Raw genomic sequence first — 20,984 nt, forward strand, 5'->3', positions numbered from 1 at the left:
TTATTTCAGCTATGTAGCGGCGATCTGTGAATAATCGAGTCTGGACCAGACAATCCAGTGATCATCAGCATGAGCATCGTTCTACGCAGATGGGATACGATGACATGTGTCAACCAAGTCAGTGAATCTGACCACCTAATCCCGTTAGTCGCCTCTTACAACAGGCATGGGTTACTGAAGATCAATTCTAGCCCGGATCTTCACGGGTACATACGTTTGAATGAAACAAAGACGTAATACATGTCTTGATGTTTACATGTGTTTAATGAGGCAACAAGTCACGTGCTGGTCATAACAACAAATGTAGAGTTATTTCCTTGATCTGAAAGTAAAAATACAAATATTAAAAAAAGAGGAGCAGGATGTCCCTAACACAACAATTGTCACAGCCAGACAATCTCTCATTATGAATTTTATTAACAGAATTCGAAGTCGCTTTTCAAGTTACTAGCAGATATTAATTCAGGCAGTTTTAAGTTCTTACTCAAATACTATACCACCTGCAGCAGTGCATAAGTTCAAACAGAAACTTGCAATACACAATATGAACACTGAGAATTATGTATTATTTGAATTTCTTATGTAAATGTCTTTATACTTAAGATATATGTTCAGTGACTTTGATTTTGTTGGTAAGAACCATGGGTGGTATTGTGCAAGGTTAGGCCATGTAAGATGGTAATCTTTTCCTAAAGATCTGCGATGTGTGTGCTTAAATTAAATCGAAAAAACGACTTAAATTGAAACAGCTGACATGATGACACAAATGCCAGATAAGGTAATAATCACAGAAACAAAATTTTACAGTGGTCATTTTGGAATAATGGCATATACCATTATTGGCGACATGTTGTTGCTGTTGTGCGTCCGTATCCAATTTTAGGGCATTAAAAGTAGCAGGTTTACATGCTATTCATCACAATGTAGTTGGATAAATAAACAGATATAAATAAACAGATATACAGATTGATAAATGTATGATCACACGGTCTTCCATCCCCCCATTATGCTGAGACAAATGGGATATGTGGGGTAGCCTAGTGGCTGAAGACCCGGGTTCGATTTCCCACATGGGTACAATGTGTGTAGCTCATTTGTGGTCTTCCCGTCGGTCGTTATATTGCTGGAATATTACTAAAGGCGTAACACTAACTCATTCACTCACTCACTCACTCAATGAGTCAAATGTTCACAGGGTCGTTAATCCTAAATGGTTCACTCACACATAGCGGTGTCAATGTCCCTTTTCTTAATATCCTTCCTCTTTAATTTCCTTGTGGGGGCTCGAAATCTTGCAGAATCAAGGACAAAATCTGAAATTGAAATTGAAACTTGAATAAACTAAAACGCCGATTCCAGACCATCGTTGAGTTCTCTCTCTAATAATTTTAACAGTCTACTCGATCAAGCGTCTCGTTACTCCCCGTCCTCGATAATCTCCAGTGTATACTAGTACGTTACGATCACTCTACACTAATCCCGATTATCGAGGAGAGTGATCGTAACGTATACCCTGGAGATTATCGATGATGCGTTACTCCAAGCCGCTCCATATCTCCACTAAGAGATGTTTGAACAGTGATGACGCTGTTGAGAATGGGAAACACGCCTCATTGACTGCCATTTATTTCCATTCTAATTATTTTAACGGCTGTGCATTTCAGCTCTAGGAGCAATACCTGTGATTCTGTGCCGAAACTGTCACACACAGACTGCGTTATATTGCCAGAACATCAAGATCCCGGCTGAACACAACAACCACGTTTGATGTCATTTTATGAACGCTTCAGTTACCTCCCATATTTCTGTGACCCTACAGAGATTTCCTGTATTTCAGCCCATACAACATTAAGCCCATGGGCTTAAATTGGATGTTTCCCCATTTTTAGACCCATGGACCAAAATTATGATTTTTACTGTTATTATTTAGCGTGATATCCGAGGTAAATCGCATGATGAACACATTATGTACAACGTAGTGCACTCAAGGGATTCCACGTGTACAGTGAGTGAGTGAATGAGTGAGTGGGTTTAGGTGTACGCCGCACTTAGCAATATTCCAGCTAAATGGCGGCGGTCTATAAATAATCGAGTCTGGACCAGACAATCCAGTGATCAACAGCATAAGCATCGATCTGCGCAATTGGGAACCGATGACATGTGTCAACCAAGTAAGCGAGCCTGACCACCCGATCCCGTTAGTCGCCTCTTACGACAAGCATGGGTTACTGAAGGCTCATTCTAACCCTGATCTTCACGGGTTCCACGTGTACAGGGGCTGTGGGGTAGCCTAGTGGTTAAAGCTTTCGTCCGTCACGCCGAAGAACCGGGTTCGAATCCCCACATGTGTGAAGCCCATTTCTGGTGTCCCCCGCCGTGATATTGCTTGAATATTGCTAAAAGATGCGTAAATCCGTACTCACTCACTCACTCATATGTCCAGGACTCACTGACTCCAGACACAGGTCAGATGCTTGACGCGGATATGTACCATCTAAACGCATGCGACTCACATCTTGGAAAATACTTTAATCGGAGATACTCCGAAACTCTTTGAGTGTGATATAGGTAATCCTAAGGTGATCGTAACTCCCATACTTTAACATAGACTTACGACAGTCGTAGCACTAAGGTGATCGTAACTCCCATACTTTAACATAGACTTTCGACAGTCGTAGCACTAAGGTGATCGTAACTCCCATACTTTAACATAGACTTACGACAGTCGTAGCACTAAGGTGATCGTAACTCCCATACTTTAACATAGACTTACGACAGTTGTAGCACTAAGGTGATCGTAACTCCCATACTTTAACATAGACTTACGACAGTCGTAGCACTAAGGTGATCGTAACTCCCATACTTTAACATAGACTTACGACAGTCGTAGCTCTACGATCGCTTTGAGGAACGCAGCCCTGGAACTGAATAAAACATACTTACTTTTGAGTACTGGTCAATGAATTCGTTGAGGTCGATGAGGCCATCACCTGTAAGAGTTTCGTCAGTTCGATTCAGATATCGACCGTCTTTTATATATTTCAGTGGCTAATGTATTTAAGAAAAGGTAAATATATCTAGTTAAGTGAATGAAAAACGATGGTTGGGTCAGTTCGAGCTCGGAGACAACGAACACATGAATGAGTGAGTTTAGTTTTACGCCGCACTCAGCAACATTATAGCTATATGGCGGCAGTCTGTAAATAACCGAGTCTGGACCAGATAATCCAGTGATCAACAACATGATCATCGATCTACGCAACTGGGATACGATGGCATGTGTCAACCAAGTCAGCGAGCCTGACCACTATTAATAACAATGAAAGGTGCAGGATAGAAGGTGATAGGCAAAACTACCCAAACCAAACGCCTGAACACAACCAGTGGTTGATGGCATGAGCGTACAAAATGAGTGAGTGAGTGAGTGAGTGAGTATGATTTTACGTCGCTTTTCGCAATATTCCAATATCACGGCGGGGGAGCACCAGAATTGGACTTCACACATTGTACCCATGTTGGGACTCGACCTCGGGTCTTCGACGTGATGAGCGAATGCTTTAACCACTAGGCTACCACCACCGCCCCGCGTACAAAATGGTAAATCAAACAAGTCGAGCATGGATTGCTGAAGACCATTTACAACCCGGATGTTCAAGGTGGGGGTGGGGCGCGCGTGCGTGCGTGCGTGCGTGCGTGCGTGCGTGTGTGTGTGTGTGCGTGTGTGTGTGTGTGTGTGTGTGTGTGTGTCACTCCGTACTCAGCAATATTCCAGCTACGTGACGGCAGTCTGCAATTAATCGAGCCTGGACTAGACAATCCAGTGACGCAATTGGGATACGATGACATGCATCAACGAAGGCAGCGAGCCTGACCACCCGATCCCGTTAGTCGGATTTTACGACAGGCATGGGTTGCTGAAGATCAATTCTAATCTTCACGGGTAGTCTTGAAAGAAAAAACAAAAACAAGAAAAACCAATTACAAACAAAACAAAACGTCTTGAAAAAAAGAAAACACTTTACCAAGCATAGCTCGCAAACCGCACAACTATCACAAGAAAGAAAGATGATTAACAAAAATGTACAATTTGTAAAGTTCATATTTACAACATTTACAAATCTTGTAAATATGATATTTACAAAGCTTATATATTTTGGAAATTTAGGATGGATTTTAGGATGAACTTCTTTCAGTTTCTCAGGTTTCCCAAGGATCCCCTGCTTCAGTGTCTCTCCATTATCAAGCATCTTTGGTTCTATTTGAGTTCAGATTGTACAAATATATAATGCTTCTTGTGTGTGGTATATTTATACATGACGACAACAGATATTGGCGCCTGCCGATCCCGTTAGTAGCCTCTTAGAACAAGCATAGTTAACGTTACCGAAGATTAAATGTAACCCGGGTCTTCACGGGTAGACGCTGATGGTGACTGACTGACTGACTGACTGACTGAGTTTTGGTTTTACGCCGCTTTTAGCGATATTCTAACAACATCACGGCGGGGGACACCAGAAATGGGCTTCACACATTGTACCCACGTGGGGATTCGAACCCGGGTCCTCGGCGTGACGAGCCAACGCTTTAACCACTAGGCTACCCCACCGCCCCCTGATGGTGACAATCATTAGGACACGGACATATAGAACAACGTGACAACGATGCTTACCGTTCTTGTCCAGCATCTTAAAGATGGTAGTAGTCACTTGACGACTGATGTAGCCGTCATGGTCGGAATCCATGCTCTTGAACACTGCTTCCAGGAACTTCCTCTGAGTTGTGTTCCCTGCCGTGAACTCATCCATACTCAAGTTGTGATCCTCTGTACAAAAACAGAATCGTTGTTGAATAATCATTTAAGTAGAACTTGAGGTTGTTCATAGACAAGCTTCGTTACTGGAATAAATTGACACATTAATCAAGTCAGCGAGGCTAACCACCCCTTCCTATCGGCGGCTCTTACGAACATTCTGGGTGGTTGTACAAATGTATCTACACGACGACAACATAACTGTAAATGTCTACCGCCAGCATCTTCATCCCACATCACGTGGAGGCGATACGATATGACTGAAATACTTATTTACAAATTTACTGTATCGGTTTATGTTAACCCTTAAATCACCCCACATGATAAATTGAACTGGCTTCCAATGCATGGAGCGTTGGGGTAGCCTAGTGGTTAAAGCGTTCGCTCGTCACGCCGAAGGCCCGGGTTGGATTCCCCACATGGGTATAATGCTTGAAGCCCATGTCTGGTGTACCCCGCCGTGATATTGCTGGAATATTGCTAAAAGCGGCGTAAAATTAAACTCACTCACTCCAATGTATGTTTTATCACTAAGTGAGTCATGGAGTGGCATTTAGCAGTTGATGTGTAAAGTTATGTAGGTCTTTGAAACCAACGATCATGAATATACACACACAGTTGTAAATAAGTAAGTAAGTAAAGTAACTCACATAAAAGTATATGTAGAAACGGACACAACTGGACAATCAAGAAACTCACTGTTCGTGTCATCATCGTCGAAAGCTTTGTACATCTCAACTACTTCTATGTGCCCGTTTTTATTATCATCGAGACTGTTGAAGATCTGTTTGAAGAAGCTGGTCAACTGGGCAGCTGCAGCTGTACTCGATGGCAAAGGACTCCTGTGAACAGACGCTTTTCTCTGCAAACATTTTTTTCATATTCAATACGCAAATGTTTTTGTGTTTTCGTTTCCATTAAACCGAAAAACGGTCAAGCCTAGTGGGAGTGAGTGAGTGTGGTTTTACGCCGCTCTTAGCAATATTCCATCAATATCAAGGCGGGGGACACCAGAAATGGGCTTCACACAATGTACGCATTTGGGGACTCGAACCCGGGCCTTCGGCTGGACGAGCGAACGCTTAACCACTAGGCTATCCCACCGCCCCCAGCCAAGTGGGAATGGTATGAATTGTTTTATTGTGCTAACAATCACCAAAATCCTAATTCGGGATGGGGGAGCTAGGGTGGCTTAATCACAAGATAATGATTCATAAGTATGAATTCCATTTGACAATGATAAGTCTGGGTGAGCGGTTTTGGCTTAACAGAATTTCAGTAACATCAGGGTGTGTCAGGTTCATGTGGGAAGACATCCTGAAGGGATGGAGGTCTTCGACGGTGTGGTGAAGTTTACTTGTAGGGGTTTATACAAGGAAGAAATCCTGAAGGGATGGAGGTCTTCGACGGTGTGGTGAAGTTTACTTGTAGGGGTTTATACAAGGAAGAAATCCTGAAGGGATGGAAGCCTTCGACAGTGTGGTGAAGTTTACTTGTAGGGGTTTATACAAGGAAGAAATCCTGAAGGGATGGAGGTCTTCAACGGTGTGGTGAAGTTTACTTGTAGGGGTTTATACAAGGAAGAAATCCTGAAGGGATGGAGGTCTTCGACAGTGTGGTGAAGTTTACTTGTAGGAGTTTATACAAGGAAGACATCCTGAAGGGATGGAGGTCTTCGACGGTGTGGTGAAGTTTACTTGTAGGGGTTTATACAAGGAAGAAATCCTGAAGGGATGGAGGTCATCGACGGTGTGGTGAAGTTTACTTGTAGGGGTTTATACAAGGAAGACATCCTGAAGGGATGGAGGTCTTCGACGGTGTGGTGAAGTTTACTTGTAGGGGTTTATACAAGGAAGAAATCCTGAAGGGATGGAGGTCTTCGACGGTGTGGTGAAGTTTACTTGTAGGGAGTTTATACAAGGAAGACATCCTGAAGGGATGGAGGTCTTCGACGGTGTGGTGAAGTTTACTTGTAGGGGTTTATACAAGGAAGAAATCCTGAAGGGATGGAGGTCTTCGACGGTGTGGTGAAGTTTACTTGTAGGAGTTTATACAAGGAAGACATCCTGAAGGGATGGACGGTGTGGTGAAGTCTTCGACGGTGTGGTGAAGATTTACTTGTGAAGTTTACTTGTTTATACAAGGAAGACATCCTGAAGGGATGGAGGTCTTCGACGGTGTGGTGAAGTTTACTTGTAGGGGTTTATACAAGGAAGACATCCTGAAGGGATGGAGGTCTTCGACAGTGTGGTGAAGTTTACTTGTAGGGGTTTATACAAGGAAGACATCCTGAAGGGATGGAGGTCTTCGACGGTGTGGTGAAGTTTACTTGTAGGGGTTTATACAAGGAAGACATCCTGAAGGGATGGAGGTCTTCGACGGTGTGGTGAAGTTTACTTGTAGGGGTTTATACAAGGAAGAAATCCTGAAGGAATGGAGATCTTCGACAGTGTGGTGAAGTTTACTTGTAGGGGTTTATACAAGGAAGAAAATAGAAACATAACCACTGGGACCTAGGATTCGAACCTACGATCATCGGTTTGCGTCAAACATCAGTGATAAAACTCCTCACGGAGAATTTCGTGGACGAATATAAGACTGAGCCACCCCTGCCGGAACACTGTGTTTAAGTCTATAATACCTTTGCAAGTTCAGATTGATTGAAATAGTTCCCCCTCCTTTCTCATAAAGACAAAACAATCCTTCTAGTTGTTCAGCAATATGTTTAATGAAAAATGTTTGCGTGAAAATGACATCTTGAGATAAGATTATGACCCTGACTAGATCCAAAGGAAATGGTGACATTAAGGAGTTCCGTGCATTTCCAGGCCGGTTTCACCACACAATAGTCAACCGTATGCTCCACTGATGTGTGCATTTCAAGCAAAAAATGAGGCAGCCCTTTTACGCAACGCCCTGAAACCCTTCTATCAGAGACATTACATTGCAGTGCAACATTGAAACAGGCAGTCACATGCCTATTATTTCCTCACCAGCAACAGTGACTGTATATTAGCAGCATTGGCTGTGCCGCACACCATTGTACTATACAATATTGTAACCCCTTCATTCCTTGTAACAGCGCCACTGAGCATCTGTGAGGTTGATATCAGGCGCTCTACAAATGTATTATTAATTGATTAACTAACAGTTATGGCTATTCCAATGACATTAGATCACTCTTGGCTTTGTGTATGTAAACATGTTGTCGAGGCCTGTGGCAGTGACAGTGCCGGAACACATTGGGAAGTACTATTATACCAGTGATAAGTCTAGCTTGATCGGCGTAGATAATGGGACAAAGGGACGCATCTGAAATAGCGGGAGCAGTCTGATTAATATCAAATTCAACTCCAATTGGTTCGCAAAGTACTTCTGGACTTTCATCAGGTCATACTAGTTGATATTGCAGCAAGCCAGGTAATGAGACGTTAGCTTTTGTGGAGCAGTCATCAAACTCGATTGTAGGAGAGGGGCCCTTATCTTTGGTGAGTAAAGGTTTTGTGTCAACCAGATGTGATAGTTTAAAGCTACCATTTTGAAGGGATACCTATGCTTTTCAAAATCTGAAATATTCTGGATGGTATTGCCACTTTTTGAAACGTCATCAGCTTGGGCTAAACATATTACTTATGAGAATGATTCCAATTACAAGTTGGATGGCTGAATGGATCACTCTCTTGACCTGTCTAAATTGTCAAGGGAGGGTTTTGTAATTCGAAATTCCATGTTCCTAAAATTCCGAAGCGTACCAGAATTCTTCGTATGGCCAGTTACTACTAATTTATCCCATAGGTAACCGCTCTTTCATCTTTTGTGGGCAACAGGTTAAACTAAAATATATTTGGGACAAAAATTGTCAGGCTTTTGAAAAACTAAAGCCATTCTCATAAATTCTAACGAGGCTCCACATTTCGAAAAATCTTTCTGATTGTCAGTAGATGCCACTGACTTTAAAGCTAGTGGTGTCCTGTTGCAAGAAGATACATCAGGTTTTTCATCATTGCTGTTGGTTAACATTCACAAACATTGACAAACATCAGAGAAGTTCAACCTTCATATCCAGACTGGGTCTATTTCGGAAACTTGACAACTGTTGCTGCCAGATAGTTATTCTTTTTTCTTTTTATCTATGTTTATATTTCCAAAAATATGCTTACATGTACAAAAATATGCATACATACATAATATTGTACGTATTGTATATGAAGTGAGGCTATTTCAGGTTTAACTGTATCTAGTAACATACCGGGCAAAAATCATTTTTGCCTCAATACATACTCTCTGAAGTTTACAATATAAATATTAAGTCTACATTAAGTCTAAAAATAATGTGTGGAAAGAGGACAAAATAAAAATACAAAGACTTTGGGCTGAATATCATTTGTAAAAGCAATAAATTTGCATGTCTGATGGTATCTTAATATCTCTTTTTGGGGTTAATTTAACATTGGGTTTTCCCCTTTTCTGCTCATAGTGTAGATATGTTGTTTCACCATTAAACAGATGACATTTAGTGGGTTAATATTACTCCCCTTGAAATCAAAAATGATATTTTCTGGGTTTAATTTTAGAATGTATTCTCTGACTTTACAGCTATCACTCACGTTGGTGCAGCAAGAGCCCCTGCGATTAACGACAGACTGATGATGTACTGCATCTTGATACACTGCATCCTGAAAAAATAAGCATTAAATACAATGACTGCAATCGCCATGGTAACTGATTATGAGAATATCCCCAGCACCCGCTTCGATTATCCAGTATCATATGTTAATCCTGGTTCGATGTGTGACCCACAACACCACTAGCCTTGGACAGATTAGGTCTTTGGATGAATCTTCCTTGGACATATTAGTCACACCGATGGCTACCACTGAGGTAGGAGCCTGGTTACAATCAGCTACTGAGTGAGTACATGTCCAGTCCATCCGTGAAGATCCGGGTTAGAATTGATCTTCAGTAACCCGTGCTTGTCGTAAGAGGCGACTAACGGGATCGGGTGGTCAGGCTCGCTGACTTGGTTGACACATGTCATCGCATCCCAGTTGCGCAGATCAATGCTCATGCTGTTGATCACTGGATTGTATGGTCGAGCCTCGATTATTTACAGTTTGAATATTGCTGAATACGCGTTAAACAACAAATTAAAAAATACTCCAGGCGGGCCAATTAACGAGTTATGATAGACTTTTATTGCAGTTGTTTTCACTGATGCCGGGATCGAGCCCACCTGTGACCGGGTGTAAAAACCTTGGTGTCAACTTTGTGTGCAGACTCTTTCAGTGTTGTCACAAACCCTAGTGTGCAGTACACAACACTGTGCACTTAAAAGAACCCACGAATCCGTTAGTATATGACCAGATGGTGGCCACATGAATACGTGCCAACACCTAGTTGCGGGTACAGCAACGTGCAGTAGAACTTACAAAGTACTGTGACTATGTGTCCCAGTCCACCCAGCTGTGAATGGGTATCTCGTAAGCGTGGGAAAGCCGCAATAACTCGGTGCGCCTTGTGGCAGCAAGAGTTGAATGGTCCCCAGTTGAGATTGATAATACGAAATTCCGTTGAGATTGACATCCAATGATCGAGGGGGAAAATACCAGCGCCTTGTGCATACACTAGTGCGTGGATATGTGCGCTATATAAATATCCAATAATGATAATAATTATATACTCAGGGTTACCTTTTTACTTTCGGTGAGTAAATTGAAATTAATCTCTTGGAAAGAGTCATTCATACGATTTCCCCAGTAATTGCTCGACATTACAACTAGAATTCCCAATAATTATCGAAGAAGACAGATACAGTAATACTTCTCCTATATTTATTGGACACGTAATACTTCAACATTACTTTCTGGACATGAGAGCAATAATTCAACATAAATTTCTGGACAGGTGGGCAATACTTCAACATTAATTTCCGGACATGAGAGTAATACTTCAACATTAATTTCTAGACATGGCAGTAATACTTCAGCATTAATTTCTGGACATAAGAGTAATACTTCAACATTAAGTTCTGGACATGGGAGCAATACTTCAACATTATTTTCCGGACAGGAGGGCAATACTTCAACATTATTTTCCGGACATGCATGACAGAAATACTTCAACATTAATTTCTAGACATGACAGTAATACTTCAACATTAATTTCTGGACATGACAGAAATACTTCAACATTAATTTCTAGACATGACAGTAATACTTCAACATTAATTTCTAGACATGACAGAAATACTTCAACATTAATTTCTAGACATGACAGTAATACTTCAACATTATTTTCCGGACATGACAGTAATACTTCAACATTATTTTCCGGACATGACAGAAATACTTCAACATTAATTTCAGGACAGGAGGGCAATACTTCAACATTAACTTCTGGATAGGAGAGCAATACTTCAACATTAATTTCAGGACATGGGAGCAATACTTCAACATTTTTGTCCAGATATGAGAGTAATACTTCAACATTAATTTCTGGACATGACAGTAGTACTTCAACACTTATTACTGGCCATGAGAGTAATGCTCCAAATTTAATTAATAGACATGAGAGTAATATTTCAACATTAATTACTGTACATCACACTAATTATTTCCCCAGATCGTGGAAAGGGGGAATTGGGAGGAGGGACGTAACATTCACCATGCGTTCACCATGCCGAAGACCCGAGTTCAGTTCATCACTTACGTGTTTATGAAGCTTACTAATGGTGGCCTTGTTGACTATCATCATAATTGCTAAAAGTCGCGTAAAACCGGGGAAGTAACTGAAACGGTTCTGCAATAAATGACGATGTTTCGAACTGTAGGTTGGGCAGTTTATATTGGTTTAAATTATAAATTTTTGTTGCAAAGTATTTGACGTAGTCTCAGTATGTGTTTTCATGTGTATATACACGGAGCGCAATAGTGCAGTGGTAAGATGTATGCCTATCACGCTGAAGGCCCGGGTTCGATCCCCGGTGGTGGCACCTGGGTTCGGACAAGATACTTAAATCCACATTGCCTCAGTTCACCAAGCTGTAAAATGGGTACCCCTGAGGATGTGCTGGCAATGTGAGTGTTTAGTTCATTGCGCCTATCAGCCAGCATGGCTGTATGCTCCCCAAGGAGTTGAAAAAGTATCGGATGGTACGATAGTGTCCTATGACCGGGGATAGTAATGTACGTAACGCCGTAAGCAGGCAATTGCAATGTGCCTGGATATGATCGCCATATAAGCGGACTATTACTATTATTATTACTATACGAGTTCTGGCTATACTTGTCAAGGAAGTATTAAGATATTCAATCTGTGAAAAATATTTGTGAGTGAGTGAGTGAGCTTAGTTTTACGCCGCACTCAGCAATATTCCAGCTATATTTGCAGGACGAAGTCTACCGGACGTCAACTGAGAAACAAGTACGGAATGGTTTGCTGCTTGATTTTGGTTTGCTGGTTGTTAACGCTGCACTCAGCAATATTGCAGCTATATGGCGGTGGTCTGTAAATAATCGAGGCTGGACCAGACAATCCAGTGATCAACAGCATGAACATCGATCTGCGCAATTGGGAACCGATGTGGCAACCGAGTCAGCGAGCCTGACCACCCGATCCCGTTAGTCGCCTTTTACGACAAGCATGGGTTACTGAAGATCAATATTTTAATCCGGAACTTCACGGGTGGAACAATATTTGTTGTAATGTGTCTACTTCATGATTCGGACGACCTACCTGTATGTCTTCTGCGGTCGCCTTATGTCACAGAACAGACAGATAAGATAACGTGTCACCTTGTGTTAATAGGAGCTCACCTGGTTCGTTTTTGTTTTAGTTTTGTTTTGATTGTTAGGTTTTTTTTGTTTAGGTGAGATGTGTGGATGGTGAAGAAAAGGGAAACAACTCCTGCGGTAGATGGGAATTTTACGCGAAATACAGTCAGACCTCGTTAATACGAACACTTTGGTTTTTTAAAAAAAACGTTCGGATAGTGAAACGTTCGTACTGCTAAAACCACAGTATATGCACCTAGTTACTTCCCCTTGATATCTTTCCTTACTATCGATGAAGCCTATGTTTATGAAGGAAATTATAAGCTTGTAAAACGTTATTGCTACTACATCCCATACACCATTTAAAAGATCTAATCCTACTGTTGATAAATATGAAGTTTATTTTTATAATGTTATTCAAAAACTATGGCGATTTTTTTCCATTTGTGAAATGTCATAACATGCCCGTGCCTTTTTCTTTTATATGTATTCCTGGGTCAGGGAGCGTTTTAAAGGAAATCCCTCACAGGCCAGTGGGATGACGCTACTGAAGGTGTTTCGATATATGAAATCTCCCCGTACAGACGTTAGACCAAGGAGACAGTGTTTTATAAGTGGCACCGAAGAATTACGTTAAGTTAGTTTATAGCGAGGTAATATGTGATTTACGTTCTTGATCTATCAAGAAGGCCGCTTTTAGCTATATTCCAGAAATATCACGGCGTGGAATTGCACCCAGGTCTTCGGCGTGACGAGCGAACGCTTCAACCACTAGGCTACCCCACCATTCCTCAAATCACAGCCCTTGCATTTCGTTATGAGGAAGTAGAGATGGTTATAAGTTCATTTGTAATGACTTCAGAGGGAGCAAATAATGAAACGTTCGCAAAATGTTGAGTGCTGAAATGATCTTGTTGTAATAAAATGTATTAAGAGGTTGCTCATGAATATTTTGGAAACAGAATTCAGGGTTAACCTTTACGTTTATGAAAAACGCTAAAAAATATTAAATGGAGGTTTGAATAGTCAGATAATTCACTCCCAAGACCTGAGTTCGATTCTAACTCATGCATATGTTGCCACTCAACATCTCTCACAGACACGAAGAAATAGTGATGAGGGAATGAACTGAGACTAAGGCGAATCTTAGTGTCATGATAGAAACTCATGATCCCCGGATCCTGACACAACTAAGGGACACAACTCGGAACAGAGCCACGACTAAGTCCCGGAGAAAGAGACAGACAATCGTCTGTAGCGACCAGAGCATTTGCAGGACTGAAGAGGTGAGGTGAGTTGAAATTGGGTTTAACGTCGTGCTTTAGAATATTTCGCTCATATGACGACGTGCATGCTTGTGTGTATGTGTATGTGCGGCTGCTTGTACTAGCCCAGACTGAAGCTGGTTTTATAGTGCTAGACCACTGAGATACCACGCCGCAGTGAAGCATGAATGACCCACTCAGACACATTATACTGACTCCGAGCTGACCAGTCCTTGTTGTACCCATTAAAGCGAGCGCCAGGCAGGGACCAACAAGTACCATATTTTAACGTCTTTTTGTATGACGCGGTCGGGGATCGAACCCGCGACCTTCCGCTCTCGGGGCGGACGCTCTAACTACTACACCACGGAGGCGGTCACGTCAACTGAGAGACAAGTACGGAATGGTTTGCTGCTTGGTTGGGGTTTTTGTGTGCTTGCTGTTAACGCTGCACTCAGCAATATTGCAGCTATATGACGGCTGTCTGTAAATAATCGAGTCTGTACCAGACAATCGAGTGATCAACAGCATGAGCATCGTTCTACGCAGCTGGGATACGATGACATGTGTTAACCAAGGCAGCGAGCCTGACCACCCGATCCCGTTAGTCACCTCTTACTACAAGCATGGGTTACTGAAGACCAATTTTAACAGATCTTCACGGGTCCCGCTCCTTGTAATCTCCTCTTCGTGTAGATCCACGGTCAGATAAACATTGATACAGTTTTAATGTAAATTCGTCACGTTTCAAAGTGTTTCAGCTGTTGCTTTCCACGCGATCGTGTGCCCTGCGCTTGTGCAATCGTGTGAAGTTTCGGTCACCGTGACCATCACTGTGACTCGTGGAATCTTTGGCTCCTTCGGAGAAAAGAGTTCTTGTTCTTGCTTCAAGATATTTATAAAATATAAACAAATTTGATCCTACACTGGAATGCTGGATATAGTAGACGATAAACGGCAAAAACCCTTTGCAAGATTCATGTCTGAAACTTATGTCTCAAACACGAACCTGAGGCTGAATGAATAGTTTTTTTCTGAAGCACTGTTTGATTGAGAGGCAGTCTAGAAGTTGTAGTAACAGGAACGACAAGTCTGTATGGATGATCGACTTATTTTACTGTGCAATAGGCATGACACACGAAAGAGACAACGTTGTGTGTACTCTATATTGTCACTAACTGTAACGAAATACGATGTCGACGAGAGAGACAGACAGACAGAGAGAGAGGGGGGGGGGGGGCTTAATAAATGATCAGCCACCTAAATATTTTTTTTATTGTTGAGTATACAGACCCACGATGCTACATGAAAAGTACAGACAAAGTTCAAAGTTAGAAAATTGCCAATTATATGCCAATTATCTGTACCCTGAAAGCAGGGTGTCACGAACGCTGCATTAAATTCATCATCTCAAGGTTGTCTTCGAAATGCCTAACATGCTTCGTTCATTGGTCAGCGATATAACGTGTTAAGCTATATGGCCGACCATGTGTGTATTCTCATGAACGACGTTTACCCAGGTATCAGTCACACGCCTCGGACACAACCACCAACCCATACCCACCCTCGTCTACGAATACATCCATCCAAACAGATGCTTTTATGCATGAGTGAGTGAGGTTCTACGCCGCTTTTAGCAACATGACCGCGGGGGACACCAGAAATGGACTTCACAAATGAACCCGGGTCCTCCGCTTGACGAGCGTACGCTCTACCCACTAGGCTACTCCACCCCTCACCATATCCTTACAGTGGTTCAGTAAATATCACTAATACAAGAACTGTCTTACCCAGTTTTGAAAATCCAAGAAACAACAAAAGTGAACACAAACTAAAACATTTCTGAATATTTTATGCATACACTCCTTCTATCAACTTTCACTAAAATCTTTTATATGAGTAAACATTGTGACGTCTGAGGTTGAGCTTCTTGTGAAGCACAAGCCCCGATTTGTTCGAGCACACTTGAGCCCCAGCCTCTACAGAAGGCAGCACGTGTTCTCTGTGCACCACGTGAAGCTTGAAACAATCCATTCAGCATTCCTTCATCAATGTAAAAATATCACATGATTGAGTGGGAAAGGATTATTTTCGTGGCCTTCACAATGGATGCCAGTAAGTTCAAACTATATAATGATATCAATGTAGATCGCTTCAAAATGTGTACTAGTAAGAGAAACAGAAATATATTAACAAAGTTTACATTTCTCTATGTCACGGATGACCCAGCCATTTCCTGCTCCGCTAATCGCCATCCCACTGCTATGTCATCCTTGCACCTTGGGTTCGATTCCTACATTTGCCGTCGTTATTTCTCCAGATGTTTCAGCACCTTATGGACTAAGATCTTTATCCATTGTAAAATAAAATTAGTCAATTAACGTTGTTTTCATAACTTCTTACCATGTGATTTGTTTTATATAACATAACATTGTTTTGAATAGGGATCGACACCAAAGATCACCTTTAAAGTCGTAAGTGTGTCAGGTACGAATTTCGAGTAATTTCGAGGGGGTACAAGAGTGATTAGCATTTGCACTTATAGTTTGGCATGAAATGCATGTGGACCCGGTAAAAAGGTAAATGCACGTGCAGTTCATGATAGTTACCTGTGCACTGCACAGTGATAGACCGTTTGGATCATTCACATTGACTACTTCTAGCTGTCATCATGAAAGCTTATTCAGATGATGCTAAACGTTTAATTAGAAATGTGTTGAATTTTTTTAAAAAGAGAGCAAACGTAGCAACCGATTTATAAGGTGTCGGATTACATGAAACGTACATAGCTGACCTACATTGACGAACGTTGACCTTTATGACCCAACACTGCCGCTGTTACAGGTCATTGGCTCCCTCCCTCTGCAAGCAGTCTGCGGTCTGCTGTTTATTTTGTGGACAGTTACATAGACAGATTCTTTAATACAAATGCATAAAATCGGTGATTTACAATGTGATTAGGTGTCTGACAAAACATCCACTTGCACAGTTTGAGATCGATTGGGTCATTGGATGAAGAGATATTTACAAAAAACCGGGTCCACATGCATTTCATGCCAAACTATAGTACACGAGCTAAACGTGCCACGTGCATACACATACACATGTACCAGTATCTCCTCCACACATAACGCCTCGGCCACATCCATTTATCTTGTCCATGCAGACGCCACATGGATACAGTGTGTGAGCCGTGGCATTGCTTGAATCTTGCTAAAAGCGGCGTAAAACTAAATTCACTCACTCACTGTCTTACTCTTTCTTTTCAGCAACCCATGCTTGTCGTAAGAGGCGACTAACGGGATCGGATGTCAGACTCGCTGACTTGGTTGACGCATGTCATCGTATCAAATTGCGTAGATCGATGCTCATGGATTGTCTGGTCCAGACTCGATTATTTACATACCGATATTTACATTGTTGTTTAACGCCGCACTCAGCAATATTCCAGCTATATGGCGGATGTCTGTAAATCCAGTGATCAACAGCATGAACATCGATCTACGCAACTGGGATACGATGATTTGTGTCAACCAAGTCAGCAAGGCTCAACACCCGATCCCGTTAGACGCCTCTCACGAGCTTGTGTTGGACTTGTAAGGTGTGTGGATGGGATGACTCGTGCGTAATACAGCTGATTATCTACACGTTTTGCGTGTCAGGTGTTTCAGGTATTCGTGCTATCAACCACCGGTTTGTATGTCCAGATTCATTGGGTGATACATCATAGCCCGAAATACATTTCTCTGTTCTGTTGCAGATGACAGGGCCACCAACACGCCACTGGACTGCAGTCAATATGGGAATGGTAAAGTGTCATGTTCACCCACATTAACAGAAATTCATTAACTAATAATAATAGTAATAGTCCGCTAATATGGCGCTCATATCCAGGCACATTACCTGCTTACGGCGCTACGTACATTACTTTCCCCGGTCATAGGACACCATCGTACCATCCGACACTTTTTCAACTCCCTGGGGACCATACATCCATGCTGCCTGTTAGGCGCAATGAACAAATCTCTCACATTGCTATAACATCCTCACGGCTACCCATTTTACAGCTGGGTGGACTAAGACAATGTAGATCTAAGTATCTTGTCCCACCTCGGGACCCGAACCTAGGTGCCACCACCGGGGATCGAACCCAGGCCTTCAGCGTGATAGGCATACGCCCTACCACTGCACTATTGCACTCCACCGTACAGTATTCACCATGTGAATCAATACTCATGGACCCGAGGAGATCCTGGTTAATAATGCCCTTCAGCTGCAAGCTTGTCGCAAGAGGTCGGTGATACAAAATATCGGTGGCCAGACTTGTTGACGAGCTTGATGCATGACTTGTGCTCGTATCAGTATTGGAGATCGATGCTCATGATGCAAATCACTCGGCTGTCCGGACCAGACTCGATAAATAGACTCCAAAAAATACGTTTAACACTACTCGCTCGCTCACTCGCTCACTCACTCACTCACTCACTCACTCACTCACTCACCCTCTCACTCACTCACCCACCCAACTACCCACCCACCCACTCACTCACTTACTCGGTCCACACTATTATTTACTACTTATCGCAACTGGACCAATGATATGTATGTACCAGATCCGGGTTAAAATTGTTCTTCAGAAACCCATGCTTGTCGTAAGTGGCGAGGCGGATCCAGTTGTCAGGCTCGCTGACTTGGTTGACACATGTTATCGTATTAAACTGCGCAAATGAATGCTGATGATATTAATCACTGGATTGTCTAGTCCAGAGTTTTCCAACACGCGTTGTTGCTTTAAAGCCTTTAATATTGCTGAATGCGGCGTTATATAACAAACAAAACAGAAACACTAATCTATGTGTATTGTCCTATTCTAGATGACCACTGGACGGTAGATGCTTCGGTTAACATCACGAAGGACATGTACCTTGCTGAGGACGGCCTTAAGGGAATCGACACCTTCTCATGTGACGGTTGCCACGAGACCCTATGGAACCCCACAACCTTTACATGCCTTCACTCATACTGCCACGAATGTTTGGTCAAGCAGGTGACCACTGACCACAAAGGTGAGAGGACATTCAGATGCGGCCAGTGTGGAACTGAGCTGGAACTGACCAAAGACGGAGTTCCGGAGGTCAAGGCGTGGGTCTATGTCAGCAGATTGCTGGACATATACAATATAAATAAACTGCTAGGTGATTGTACGTATTGTGAAGCAAAAGGCGTCACTTCGTCAGCGATGCGCATTTGTCTCACCTGCTACGTACTTCTCTGTGGAGAATGCAACACCATACACACCCTGGCTCCTGAGACGAGGTCGCATAGGGTTATGTCTGCACTGAGGTACGTGATGAATGACTACCAGGAGAAGTGGGACCAGCCATCAGCCAGAGACTGTCTGGACCTTCATGGTCCCGATGTCCAGTACTATTGCCACACGTGTGAAATCGTTGCCTGTCTCTCCTGTCTCCAGCTTGACCACGCTGGTCACTTCTTCGCCACAGTCGACCAAATCCCTGCTCAGACAAAGAAGAGAGTCAAAAACGTCGTTTATGATATCGTATGGGAGAAGAAAGCTTATCGAGGAACTGATTCTGGACCAGCGTTGGTGACATCTTCTAGCTTCACGCAGGTTTTCATCCAGAAATCTGGTCGTGTACATTTGAAGGCAATATGTGGAGACTACGAGACGACTACTGAAAGGATCTTCAACCCTGACCTCCAGTGTAGGCTTAAGAAGAAGATCCTGTCAGGTGATCTGCATCAAAGCCTGAAACAAAAACATTCGTTTGATAGGTTTTGGAACGGACTCGCTACAAAGAAACATAACTTCTGTGGTCCACATGAAAATTTGACGAAGACGGTTGCTCCGTTTGAAAAAGGATGTGACATGAACGACATAGATGAAGGCTTTGTAGATATGAATTCTAGGGTATTCACTTTGGGGGGCGAAAGGCCCGATTTTAGAAAAGGATCTGGTCCACGTTCCATTGCATCATCTGTGATGAGCACGTATAATCGTTACATGTACTTCACAGATGACGAATCTGAAACTGAAACCGATAAAAATGTACAATGGGAGACCTGTTCATCAGTAAGCGAGTCGGTACACGATTCTCACGATTCCTCTATGTTCTCGAAAGACGATCTGGAATGGCAAGAAGAACAAAGCTGTGTAACTCAAGAATCATCTGATTCAGACTTGTCATCTGATGAAGAGGGTGACGTAACGTACCGTTGGTTTAAAGAAAGCTGTTCCAACCACCTCCCCGGGGACTGGGACTATGGCGTGAATCAGTCAATACCCCGGCGACGTTCTCGTGGCTGCTCTAGGGGACTCTGTACTGACCGAAATGGCGACATCAACACATGTGGGTGCCTGGTTCTCCTGTCTTTGGAGTGCTGGCTGGTACCATGGCTTTATGAATTAATTGTACAGTCTTGCTTAAGAGTGTTATGAGTGATCAGTGCGTCAATATAATATATCGCCGTACGTCAATACACAATATGGTACGTCATACGCCCGAACCATCATGATAGGTCAGTCCGTAATGCGGTTCGACATGCATGCGTATGGAGGACTTACATGCGTATGCGTGGAGGACGACTGCGAGACAATGTATAATTTTAATTATGTTTCTGCTTTAAAATGTATTTTTATCGAATTGACTGTATGACGAACCTCAATTCTATTTGTCAACTTATTGCACGTCCGTTTTGGTGTTGTTATCCATTACTTGCACGTTCGTTATTGTATTGTTGGGGCAGAGGGGTAGCCTGATGGTTAAAGCGTCCGCTCGTCACGCTGAAGACCCGGGTTCGATTCCCCACATTGGTACAATATGTGAAGCCCATTTTTGGTGTTCCCCGCCATGATGTTGCTGGAATATTGCTAAAGGAAGCGTTAAACCCAGCTAACTCACTCACTCAATATTGTATTACCTGTATTTTCGTAACTACTTTGTTGCCCATTATTTGCACGTTTCTAACTACTTTGTTGCCCATTACTTGCATATTCGTTACTACTTTGTTGCCCATTATTTGCACGCTCGTAACTACTTTGTTGCCCATTATTTGCACGCTCGTAACTACTTTGTTGCCCATTATTTGCACGTTCGTAACTACTTTGTTGCCTAC

General features: G+C 42.5%; 2 protein-coding genes across 2 annotated transcripts; one reads left to right on the forward strand and one right to left on the reverse strand.

The window, feature by feature from the left end:
• Positions 1-245: 245 nt before the first annotated feature.
• Positions 246-12,624, reverse strand: LOC124272854 (calmodulin-4-like). Its single transcript, XM_046708080.1, has 7 exons — positions 12,545-12,624; positions 9,418-9,486; positions 5,510-5,652; positions 4,670-4,822; positions 2,944-2,990; positions 1,224-1,313; positions 246-322 (listed from the first exon to the last, which is right to left on the reverse strand). Exons 2-6 carry the CDS (start codon positions 9,483-9,485, stop codon positions 1,266-1,268), a joined length of 459 nt encoding a protein of 152 aa, XP_046564036.1. The 5' UTR covers position 9,486; positions 12,545-12,624; the 3' UTR covers positions 246-322; positions 1,224-1,265.
• Positions 12,625-15,825: 3,201 nt separating this feature from the next.
• On the forward strand, positions 15,826-20,382 carry LOC124272855. Its single transcript, XM_046708081.1, has 3 exons — positions 15,826-15,962; positions 17,608-17,655; positions 18,722-20,382. The coding sequence occupies exons 1-3, from the start codon at positions 15,914-15,916 to the stop codon at positions 20,305-20,307; spliced, it is 1,683 nt and encodes a 560-aa protein (XP_046564037.1). The 5' UTR covers positions 15,826-15,913; the 3' UTR covers positions 20,308-20,382.
• Positions 20,383-20,984: the final 602 nt, after the last annotated feature.

The sequence above is a fragment of the Haliotis rubra genome, unplaced genomic scaffold, assembly GCF_003918875.1.
Source record: "Haliotis rubra isolate DU_JTF1 unplaced genomic scaffold, ASM391887v1 Scf1739, whole genome shotgun sequence".
NCBI classification, from domain to species: Eukaryota; Metazoa; Mollusca; class Gastropoda; order Lepetellida; family Haliotidae; genus Haliotis; species Haliotis rubra.